Raw genomic sequence first — 12,500 nt, 5'->3', positions numbered from 1 at the left:
TTGAGTAGTTTTTTCACAACATACTTTTTACTTTTACTCAAGTAAATATTTGGGTGACTACTCCTTACTTTTACTTGAGTAATAAATCTCTAAAGTAACAGTACTCTTACTTGAGTACAATTTCTGGCTACTCTACCCACCTCTGATTAGCAGCATGAAACAATGTCATTCAAATGACAAACCCTTAGCTGGTTCTCTTTCATGCCCTTGTCGATACAATCTCCTCACCTGATGCGATGATAACACCCGGCGCCGTGTCTTTGCTGACGATGTTTCCGGAGGTGTAGGGATTCTCAGACACGTGCAGGTGCAGGTGCAAGGAGCAGTACGGCTGACAAGCAAACACAAATGTAAAATTGTTGTTTTTAAAAAACACCGTCATGTGGGCAGACCGACGGCGTGACGCTCACTTGCTCGCAATCCACGCTCTTCCCCTGGAGATCCGTCGCCGGGGCCCGCAGAAGCCGCCAGTCTCTGCCTTTGTTGTACGTAATGTAAGTTTTCACTTGGTTCTCGACAACTTTATTTGACAGGAACACGCCTTTAATGCCGGCAACCTGCAAACATGAAACGCCGGAGCATGAAAAAAAGAGGAGAAAAAAAAAGAGAGAGAAAAAAAAATCAGAAGAAAAAAAAAAAGGGTGTTGGGAGAGCGGGAGAAAAACAAGCATAAATAATTCAGACTAAAGCAAAGTCGATGCGCTAGTTGAGGGAGCGAGACATGTCAGGAAGCGATAGTTTTCCTGACAAGGAGCACTTTTTGGACCATCTGTAGGACCGTGCGGGATGAAAACAACATCTGCCACAGCCCCAGAGATATTTCCACTTTTGTTTTGTCGATTGGTGACTCTCACTAGAGCGCTAACTGATGCTGCTGCTGCACGGCTTTGTCAGCACACACACTCACACACACACACACACACACACTCTTGTAGTTCCGAACTTCTGGGGACCTCCGAAAAATGCCTCCCTCTTTAGGACCAGCCTTTCTAGATATACAGGTAAAAGCCAGTAAATTAGAATATTTTGAAAAACTTGATTTATTTCAGTAATTGCATTCAAAAGGTGTAACTTGTACATTATATTTATTCATTGCACACAGACTGATGCATTCAAATGTTTATTTCATTTAATTTTGATGATTTGAAGTGGCAACAAATGAAAATCCAAAATTCCGTGTGTCACAAAATTAGAATATTACTTAAGGCTAATACAAAAAAGGGATTTTTAGAAATGTTGGCCAACTGAAAAGTATGAAAATGAAAAATATGAGCATGTACAATACTCAATACTTGGTTGGAGCTCCTTTTGCCTCAATTACTGCGTTAATGCGGCGTGGCATGGAGTCGATGAGTTTCTGGCACTGCTCAGGTGTTATGAGAGCCCAGGTTGCTCTGATAGTGGCCTTCAACTCTTCTGCGTTTTTGGGTCTGGCATTCTGCATCTTCCTTTTCACAATACCCCACAGATTTTCTATGGGGCTAAGGTCAGGGGAGTTGGCGGGCCAATTTAGAACAGAAATACCATGGTCCGTAAACCAGGCACGGGTAGATTTTGCGCTGTGTGCAGGCGCCAAGTCCTGTTGGAAATTGAAATCTCCATCTCCATAGAGCAGGTCAGCAGCAGGAAGCATGAAGTGCTCTAAAACTTGCTGGTAGACGGCTGCGTTGACCCTGGATCTCAGGAAACAGAGTGGACCGACACCAGCAGATGACATGGCACCCCAAACCATCACTGATGGTGGAAACTTTACACTAGACTTCAGGCAACGTGGATCCTGTGCCTCTCCTGTCTTCCTCCAGACTCTGGGACCTCGATTTCCAAAGGAAATGCAAAATTTGCATGGTTGGGTGATGGTTTGGGGTGCCATGTCATCTGCTGGTGTCGGTCCACTCTGTTTCCTGAGATCCAGGGTCAACGCAGCCGTCTCCCAGCAGGTTTTAGAGCACTTCATGCTTCCTGCTGCTGACCTGCTCTATGGAGATGGAGATTTCAAGTTCCAACAGGACTTGGCGCCTGCACACAGCGCAAAATCTACCCGTGCCTGGTTTACGGACCATGGTATTTCTGTTCTAAATTGGCCCGCCAACTCCCCTGACCTTAGCCCCATAGAAAATCTGTGGGGTATTGTGAAAAGGAAGATGCAGAATGCCAGACCCAAAAACGCAGAAGAGTTGAAGGCCACTATCAGAGCAACCTGGGCTCTCATAACACCTGAGCAGTGCCAGAAACTCATCGACTCCATGCCACGCCGCATTAACGCAGTAATTGAGGCAAAAGGAGCTCCAACCAAGTATTGAGTATTGTACATGCTCATATTTTTCATTTTCATACTTTTCAGTTGGCCAACATTTCTAAAAATCCCTTTTTTGTATTAGCCTTAAGTAATATTCTAATTTTGTGACACACGGAATTTTGGATTTTCATTTGTTGCCACTTCAAATCATCAAAATTAAATGAAATAAACATTTGAATGCATCAGTCTGTGTGCAATGAATAAATATAATGTACAAGTTACACCTTTTGAATGCAATTACTGAAATAAATCAAGTTTTTCAAAATATTCTAATTTACTGGCTTTTACCTGTATAATTATTTGTATTTACAACATTAATAATATACACAAACTACGCAAATATAAAAAAGGTCAGCTTTTAGTCATTTTTATTTATTTTGAATTTTTTTCGGAATCCTCCCACCTCCAAAGACATGCACCTGGGGATAGGCTCCTCCCACCTGGGGATAGGCCCCTCCCACTTCCAAAGACATGCACCAGCTGAGATGGGCTCCAGCACCCCCCCGCGATCCCAGGGGGGACAAGCGGTAGAAAATGGAAGGATGGAATTGTTTTTTAATCATTATTTACTTCAAGTTATTACAGTTTGTCTCCATATATATATATTTATGTAATTTGTATTAATTTAATAATATTAATTTTGGCCAGAAGGGGCGCATTTGAATTTCTTACACAAACTTGTTATTTCATATGTTGACCAGAGGGGGAGCACTTTTAAAACCAACACAGTCCATTTGAAAAATCCCTCCTTTTTGGGACCACCCTCATTTTGATAGATGTCACCAGCAGGGGTGCAAATGAGACATTCTCTATTAGATGCAATTTTTTTCCGTATTAGGATTATGATTTATGTCCTAACTTGTTCACACCTCCTCATATGGAAGCTACTTTTCCTTCTTGATGTCCCAAGAAGGGTAGACATAAAAGAACACCCCCCCTCACAAACACACACACATTCTTGTATTTCTGACATTCTTGAGACCTCTGAAAAATGCCTACCTCTTTAGGACCACCCTTTTGAGATATATAAATATTTGTATTTACAACATTAATAATATACTGTATACATACTATGCAAATATTTAAAAAAAAAGCTTTTAGTTATATTTTTGTTTGTAATTGTTTTTTAATCTTCATTATGTACTTCAAGTTATTACAGTATGTCTCTATATACATATTTATTTATTTATTTAAATGAATTTTGGCCAAAGGGGGCGCATTTCAATGTCGTACACACACTTGTTATTTCATATGTTGACCAGAGGGGGAGCACTTTTAAAAGGGACACAGTCATTTTGAAAAATATCTTCTTTTTGGGACCACCCTCATTTTGAGGGATGTCACCAGCAGGGGTGCAAATGAGACATTGTCTATTAGATGCAATGTTATTGATTTATGTCATCACTTGTTCACACCTCCTCATATGGAAGATACTTTTCCTTCTTCATGTCTCAAGAAGGGTAGAAATAAAAGAACAAAGACACACATTTTTGTATTTCTTACCTTCTTGAGACCTCTGAAAACATGCCTACCTCTTTAGGACCACCCTTTCTAGATATATAAACATTTGTATTTACAACATTAAAAATATATTTTCAAACTATGCAAATATAAAAAAGGTAAGCTTTTAAATTAATTATTTATTTTTTGATTTTTTTTTTGTTTATAATTGTTTTTTAATCTTCATTATTTACTTCAAGTGATTACGGTATGTCGCTGTATACATATATATATATTTTTTTTTTTCATTAATTTTGGCCAAAGGAGGCGCATTTCAATGTCGTACACACACTTGTTATTTCATATGTTGACCAGAGGGGGAGCACTTTTAAAAACGACACACAGTCAATTTGAAAAATCCCTCCTTTTTGGGACCACCCTTTCTAGATATATAAACATTTGTATTTACAACATTAAAAATATATATACAAACTATGCAAATATAAAAAAGGTAAGCTTTTAAATTAATTATTTATTTTTTGATTTTTTTTTTTGTTTATAATTGGTTTTTAATCTTCATTATTTACTTCAAGTGATTACGGTTTGTCACTGTATACATATTTTTTTTATTTTTTTTCATTAATTTTGGCCAAAGGAGGCACATTTACATTTCTTACACACACTTGTTATTTCATATGTTGACCAGAAGGGGAGCATTTTTAAAAACGACACATCGCCAATTTGAAAAATCCCTCCTTTTTGGGACCACCCTCATTTTGATTGATGTCACCAGCAGGGGTGCAAATGAGACATTCTCTATTAGATGCAATGTTATTGATTTATGTCATCACTTGTTCACACCTCCTCATATGGAAGATACTTTTCCTTCTTCATGTCTCAAGAAGGGTAGAAATAAAAGAACAAACACACACATTCATGTATTTCTTACCTTCTTGAGACCTCTGAAAAATGCCTACCTCTTTAGGACCACCCTTTCTAGATATATAAACATTTGTATTTACAACATTAAAAATATATATACAAACTATGCAAATATAAAAAAGGTAAGCTATTAAGTGAATTATCTTTTTTTTGATTTTTTTTTTGTTTATAATTGGTTTTTAATCTTCATTATTTACTTCAAGTGATTACGGTTTGTCACTGTATACATATATATATATTTTTTTTTTTCATTAATTTTGGCCAAAGCAGGCACATTTACATTTCTTACACACACTTGTTATTTCATATGTTGACCAGAGGGGGAGCACTTTTAAAAGCGACACACAGTCAATGTGAAAAATCCCTCCTTTTTGGGACCACCCTTTCTAGATATATAAACATTTGTATTTACAACATTAATAATATATATACAAACTATGCAAATATAAAAAAGGTACCGGTAAGCTACTAAGTGAATTATTTATTTTTTGATTTTTTGTTTTGTTTATAATTGGTTTTTAATCTTCATTATTTACTTCAAGTGATTACGGTTTGTCACTGTATACATATTTTTTTTATTTTTTTTCATTAATTTTGGCCAAAGGAGGCACATTTACATTTCTTACACACACTTGTTATTTCATATGTTGACCAGAGGGGGATCACTTTTAAAAGCGACACACAGTCAATTAGAAAAATCCCTTCTTTTTGGGACCACCCTCATTTTGATGGATGTCACCAGCAGGGGTGCAAATGAGACATTGTCTATGAGATGCAATGTTATTGATTTATGTCATCACTTGTTCACACCTCCTCATATGGAAGATACTTTTCCTTTTTCATGTCTCAAGAAGGGTAGAAATAAAAGAACAAACACACACATTTTTGTATTTCTTACCTTCTTGAGACCTGAGAAAAATGCCTATCTCTTTAGGACCACCCTTTCTAGATATATGAACATTTGTATTTACAACATTAAAAATATATACAAACTATGCAAATATAAAAAAGGTAAGCTTTTAAATTAAGTATTTATTTTTTGATTTTTTTTTTGTTTATAATTGGTTTTTAATCTTCATTATTTACTTCAAGTGATTACGGTATGTCGCTGTATACATATATATATATATATTTATTTATTTTTCCATTAATTTTGGCCAAAGGAGGCACATTTACATTTCTTACACACACTTGTTATTTCATATGTTGACCAGAGGGGGATCACTTTTGAAAGCGACACACAGTCAATGTGAAAAATCCCTCCTTTTTGGGACCACCCTTTCTAGATATATAAACATTTGTATTTACAACATTAAAAATATATATACAAACTATGCAAATATAAAAAAGGTAAGCTTTTAAGTGAATTATTTATTTTTTGATTTTTTTGTTGTTGTTTATAATTGGTTTTTAATCTTCATTATTTACTTCAAGTGATTACGGTATGTCGCTGTATACATATATATATATATATATTTTTTTTTTTCATTAATTTTGGCCAAAGGAGGCACATTTACATTTCTTACACACACTTGTTATTTCATATGTTGACCAGAGGGGGATCACTTTTAAAAGCGACACACAGTCAATGTGAAAAATCCCTCCTTTTTGGGACCACCCTTTCTAGATATATAAACATTTGTATTTACAACATTAAAAATATATATACAAACTATGCAAATATAAAAAAGGTAAGCTTTTAAGTGAATTATTTATTTTTGGATTTTTTTTTTTGTTTATAATTGGTTTTTAATCTTCATTATTTACTTCAAGTGATTACGGTATGTCGCTGTATACATATATATATATATTTTTTTTTTTTTTTTTTTTCATTAATTTTGGCCAAAGCAGGCACATTTACATTTCTTACACACACTTGTTATTTCATATGTTGACCAGAGGGGAAGCACTTTTAAAAACGACACATCGCCAATTTGAAAAATCCCTCCTTTTTGGGACTACCCTCATGTTGATAGATGTCACCAGCAGGGGTGCTAATGAGACATTGTCTATTAGATGCAATGTTATTGATTTATGTCATCACTTGTTCACACCTCTTCATATGGAAGATACTTTTTCTTCTTCATGTCTCAAGAAGGGTAGAAATAAAAGAACAAACACACACATTTTTGTATTTCTTACCTTCTTGAGACCTCTGAAAAATGCGTCCCTCTTTAGGACCACCCTTTCTAGATATATAAACATTTGTATTTACAACATTAAAAATATATACAAACTATGCAAATATAAAAAAGGTAAGCTTTTAAGTTAGTTATTTATTTTTTGATTTTTTTTTGTTTATAATTGGTTTTTAATCTTCATTATTTACTTCAAGTGATTACGGTATGTCGCTGTATACATATATATATATTTTTTTTTCATTAATTTTGGCCAAAGGAGGCACATTTACATTTTTTACACACACTTGTTATTTCATATGTTGACCAGAGGGGGAGCACTTTTAAAAACGACACATCGCCAATTTGAAAAATCCGTCTTTTTTGGGACCACCCTCATTTTGATGGATGTCACCAGCAGGGGTGCAAATGAGACATTGTCTATTAGATGTGATGTTATTGGGACCATGACTTATGTCATCACTTGTTCACACCTCCTCATATGGAAGATACTTTTCCTTCTTCATGTCTCAAGAAGGGTAGAAATAAAAGAACAAACACACACATTTTTGTATTTATTACCTTTTTGAGACCTCTGAAAACATGCCTACCTCTTTAGGACCACCCTTTCTAGATATATTAACATTTGTATTTACAACATTAAAAATATATACAAACTATGCAAATATAAAAAAGGTAAGCTTTTAAATTAAGTATTTATTTTTTGATTTTTTTTTTTGTTTATAATTGTTTTTTAATCTTCATTATTTACTTCAAGTGATTACGGTATGTCGCTGTATACATATATATTTATTTTTTTTTCATTAATTTTGGCCAAAGGAGGCACATTTACATTTCTTACACACACTTGTTATTTCATATGTTGACCAGAGGGGGAGCACTTTTAAAAGCGACACAAAGTCAATGTGAAAAATCCCTCCTTTTTGGGACCACCCTTTCTAGATATATAAACATTTGTATTTACAACATTAAAAATATATATACAAACTATGCAAATATAAAAAAGGTAAGCTATTAAGTGAATTATTTATTTTTTGATTTTTTTTTTTGTTTATAATTGGTTTTTAATCTTCATTATTTACTTCAAGTGATTACGGTTTGTCACTGTATACATTTTTTTTTTTTTTTTTTTTTCATTAATTTTGGCCAAAGGAGGCACATTTACATTTCTTACACACACTTGTTATTTCATATGTTGACCAGAGGGGGATCACTTTTAAAAGCGACACACAGTCAATGTGAAAAAACTCTCCTTTTTGGGACCACCCTCATTTTTATAGATATCACCACCAGGGGTGCAAATGAGACATTCTCTATTAGATGCAATGTTATTGATTTATGTCATCACTTGTTCACACCTCCTCATATGGAAGATACTTTTCCTTGTTGGTGTCTCAAGAAAGGTAGAAATACAAGAACACACACACACACACACACACACACCTACACACACACACACACACATTTTTGTATTTATTACCTTCTTGAGACCTCTGAAAAATGCCTATCTCTTTAGGACCACCCTTCCTATGCATCCATCCATCCATCCATTTTCTACCGCTTGTCCCGTTCGGGGTCGCGGGGCTGCTGGAGTCTATCTCAGCTGCATTCAGGCGGAAGGCGGGGTACACCCTGGACAAGTCGCCACCTCATCGCAAGGCCAACACAGATAGACAGACAACATCCACACTCACATTCACACACTCGATATATAAAATATAGTACTTACAACATTAATATTATATACAAACTATACAAATATAAAAAAGGTAAGCTTTTAAGTATTTTAATTTTTTTTAATTTTTTGTTTGTAATTGGTTTTTAATCTTCATTATTTACTTCAAGTTATTACAGTATGCTGTAAGTATACTGTAATAAACAGTATGCTGAAAGGTACATACAGGTTTTGGAGCAACACATGTTGCCATCCAAGCAGCGTTATCATGGACGCCCCTGCTTATTTTAGCAAGACAATGCCAAGTCACGTGTTACAACAGCGTGGCTTCGTAGTAAAAGAGTGCGGGTACTAGACTGGCCTGCCTGTAGTCCAGACCATTGAAAATGTGTGAAGGCTAAAATATGAGAAGGGAGACTGTTGAACAACTTAAGCTGTACATCAAGCAAGAATGGGAAAGAGGTCCACTTCAAAAAGGTGTCTCCTCAGTTCCCAAACCTTTGCTGAGTGTTGTTAAAAGGAAAGGCCATGTAGCACACTGGTAAAAATACCTTTTTTGCAATGTGTTGCTGCCATTGAATTCTAAGTTCATGATTATTTGCAATAAAAAATGAAGTTTCTCGGTTGGAACATGAAATATCTTGTCTTTGCAGTCTATTCAATTGAATATAAGTTGAAAAGGATTTGTTGTATTCTCTTTTTATTTACCATTTACACAACGCAGGCCCAATCTGGCGCCCTAGGCAAGATTTTAGGTGGCGCCCCCCCACATCGGCAGTGAAGTGTATATACTCACAAGAAACCGAATAGCTTTGTCTTTGACCTTTTTTTTACTTAAAGAAAGCAAATTAACAATCAGAATAGTTAACAAGATAAAAAAAAATATGAATAAATAAATGAATGCAAAAAATAAAAAATGAATATATGAAATACAATATTTTTTACATATATATTGCTTAATTTACATTAATGGTGTGCACTTTAACAACTAGGCTTACAACTATACCTAATATATAAAGGGGTGGAAAAGTGACTATTACCTGCAGGGCAAACATTAGCTAACCAGAAGGCAATAACAATGTAAACAAAAAACACCTGCTTAAAAGATCTAATACAAATGTCCCTGAGGAATGTAAGGTGGGAGTACTGTAATTACCTAACGTTACATTATTATTTTCCATAACAATTTAGCCCCCTCCACAACATTAACCCGACGTTAAAACAGAACTAGCTATTTATTGATTAGCAATTGCCGAATCATGTAACATTAGCTTAATGCTAAAAAGCCAGGTTACTATCACATTCTGTAACAGACCAATAATTTCATGTAGGCTAACGTTACCTACCTGCTACCTCTTGTCTTTTTCTCGTTTCTCCTCCTCTTCTTTTCTCTTTTTTCTTCCCTGGGCACCTGACAGTTTTGGCCGTTTTGACATCTTGTGTTGATTTTTTGATGTGGTGACGTCCAAAAAGAGTCATGATACGGGAAGGGAGGGGGCGTAATGTTGTAACAAATAATATTTCTATTATATAGGCTTTACTTTGCATTTTAATTAACGTGGGATTATTTTTTGTATTTAGAAATAATAGTACCAACTTTTTTTTTTTTTTTCTCCAACATTTGCGGCACTGGCGTGGCGCCCCCTGATGGACGGCGCCCTTAGCATTTGCCTATACGGCCTATGCCACGGGCCGGCCCTGACACAACGTGACAACTTCACTGCTTGTGGGTTCCGTGTGTCGCACGACACAGCAGCAATAGAACCAATGTTGCAATAGCGGCGAGGAGCTTTTTATGTGTTAAAAATTGAAAGCGCCATTGTTGCTGAAGCCTGCCAGTAGCGTGTGTGTGCAACCATGTGTGACCTCAGAAGACGTCTGTCAGCACACACAGATGTTTGCAGGCCTGCTGGCTGCAAGTGCGACTGCTAACACGGAACTACTTGCTACTTATGTAAGAGTGACAAGCTGCATGCCACCAACACCTGCTCCGTGAAGACAGCAGAAGAAGTTTGTTGTTGTTGTTGTTGTTGTTGTTGTTGCAACAGGGTCATATTTTAGGAAGCCGTTTCCTGGTGTCCCTTTGGGACGACGATGGAGTCTTGCTTTCCTTCCTTTAATTCTGCATTCTTGTCTTTTTACTTTCATTGTTGTAAATGCTGCTCATGCCATGAGTATTTAGTAGGATTTGACGCAACAAATGAGAGTAAATAGTGAATAATTAGTAGTAAATGGTGTCGTTTTGTTTTTATAATTAAAGCTACAAAAATAATTATTTAGCCTTCAGTATCTGCTTGTCATCATGGTAAAGAAAATTATAATAATTTAAATATTTTTCTACTAATTTTTTAATAATTATTACGTACATGTATGTATGTATTCATGAAAATTATATTTTATTTTAATTTTTAATAAATAAAAAATAAACCTGTTTTATTGTGTAGTCTCATGTGATACTGTATATATATTTTTTTTATGTATTATTTTTTATTTTTTGTTTTTTTTATTTTTTAAAGTGCTGTAAGATTTTTGGGGAGTATTTAGTAGGATTTGACATAACAGAGTAATTAGTGAATAATGAGAAGAAAACGGTTTTGTTTTGTTTTTATAATTAAAGCTACAAAAATAATTATTTAGCCTTCTGTATCTGCTTGTCATAATGGTAAAAATAATTTAAATATTTTTCTACTAAATTTTTAATAATTATTACGTACATGTATGTATGTATTCATGAAAAATTTATTTTATTTTAATTTTTTATAAAAAAATTAATAAACTTGTTTTATTGTGTAGTCTCATGTGGTATATATATATATATACATATACATATATATATTTATTTTATTTTTATTTTTTTAAAGTGCTGTAAGATTTTTGGGGAGTATTTAGTAGGATTTGACGCAACAAATGAGAGTAAATAGTGAATAATTAGTAGAAAATGGTGTTGTTTTGTTTTTATAATTAAAGCTACAAAAATAATTATTTAGCCTTCAGTATCTGCTTGTCATCATGGTAAAAAATAATAATAATAATTTAAATATTTTTCTACTAAATTTGTAATAATTATTACGTACATGTATGTATTTATTCATGAAAATTATATTTTATTTTAATTTTTAATAAATGAAAAAATAAACCTGTTTTATTGTGTAGTCTCATGTGAAATAAAAAAAAAAAAAAAAAAATATATATATATATATATATATATATATATATATATATATACATCCATCCATCCATTTTCTACCGCTTATTCCCTTTTGGGGTCGCGGGGGGCGCTGGAGCCTATCTCAGCTACAATCTATATATATATATATATATATATATGTATATATTTTTTTTTCAAGTGCTGTAAGATTTTTAGGGAGTATTTAGTAGGATTTGACATAACAAATAGAGTAATTAGTGAATAATGAGAAGAAAACGGTTTTGTTGCCTTCAGTATCTGCTTGTCATAATGGTAAAAAAAATTATAATAATTTAAATATTTTTCTACTAAATTTTTAATAATTATTTATTATTTATTATTATTTATGTATTTATTCATGAAAATTATATTTTATTTTAATTTTTAATAAATAAATAAACCTGTTTTATTGTGTAGTCTCATGTGATATATATATATATATATATATATATATATATATATATATATATATATATATATATATATATATATAATTTTTTTTTTTTAAGTGCTGTAAGATTTTTGGGGTGTATTTAGTAGGATTTGACATAACAAATAGAGTAATTAGTGAATAATGAGAAGAAAACGGTTTTGTTTTGTTTTTATAATTTAAGCTCCAAAAATAATTATTTAGCCTTCAGTATCTGCTTGTCATCATGGTAAAAAAAATTATAATAATTTAAATATTTTTCTACTAAATTTTTAATAATTATTACGTAAAGTGTTTATTTATGAAAAATATATTTAATTCTAATTTTTAATAAATAAAAAAATAAACCTGTTTTATTGAGTAGTCTCATGTGGTATATATATTTTTATTTT

General features: G+C 33.4%; 1 protein-coding gene across 5 annotated transcripts in view; it reads right to left on the bottom strand.

Moving 5' to 3' along the window:
* Positions 1-12,500, bottom strand: part of LOC133611410 (VPS10 domain-containing receptor SorCS1-like) — a 358,768-nt gene that overhangs the window by 103,247 nt on the left and 243,021 nt on the right. For all 5 annotated transcript variants that reach the window (XM_061968164.1, XM_061968155.1, XM_061968172.1 and 2 more), the window contains 2 exons: positions 411-557; positions 229-331 (listed from right to left, as the gene is read on the bottom strand). In XM_061968164.1, coding sequence (XP_061824148.1) covers positions 229-331; positions 411-557 — 250 coding nt within the window. The remainder of the gene's footprint in view (positions 1-228; positions 332-410; positions 558-12,500) is intronic.

This window comes from Nerophis lumbriciformis, linkage group LG02, assembly GCF_033978685.3.
Source record: "Nerophis lumbriciformis linkage group LG02, RoL_Nlum_v2.1, whole genome shotgun sequence".
In the NCBI taxonomy this organism is placed as follows: domain Eukaryota; kingdom Metazoa; phylum Chordata; class Actinopteri; order Syngnathiformes; family Syngnathidae; genus Nerophis; species Nerophis lumbriciformis.
This window is presented reverse-complemented; position numbering and strand designations above follow the sequence as displayed.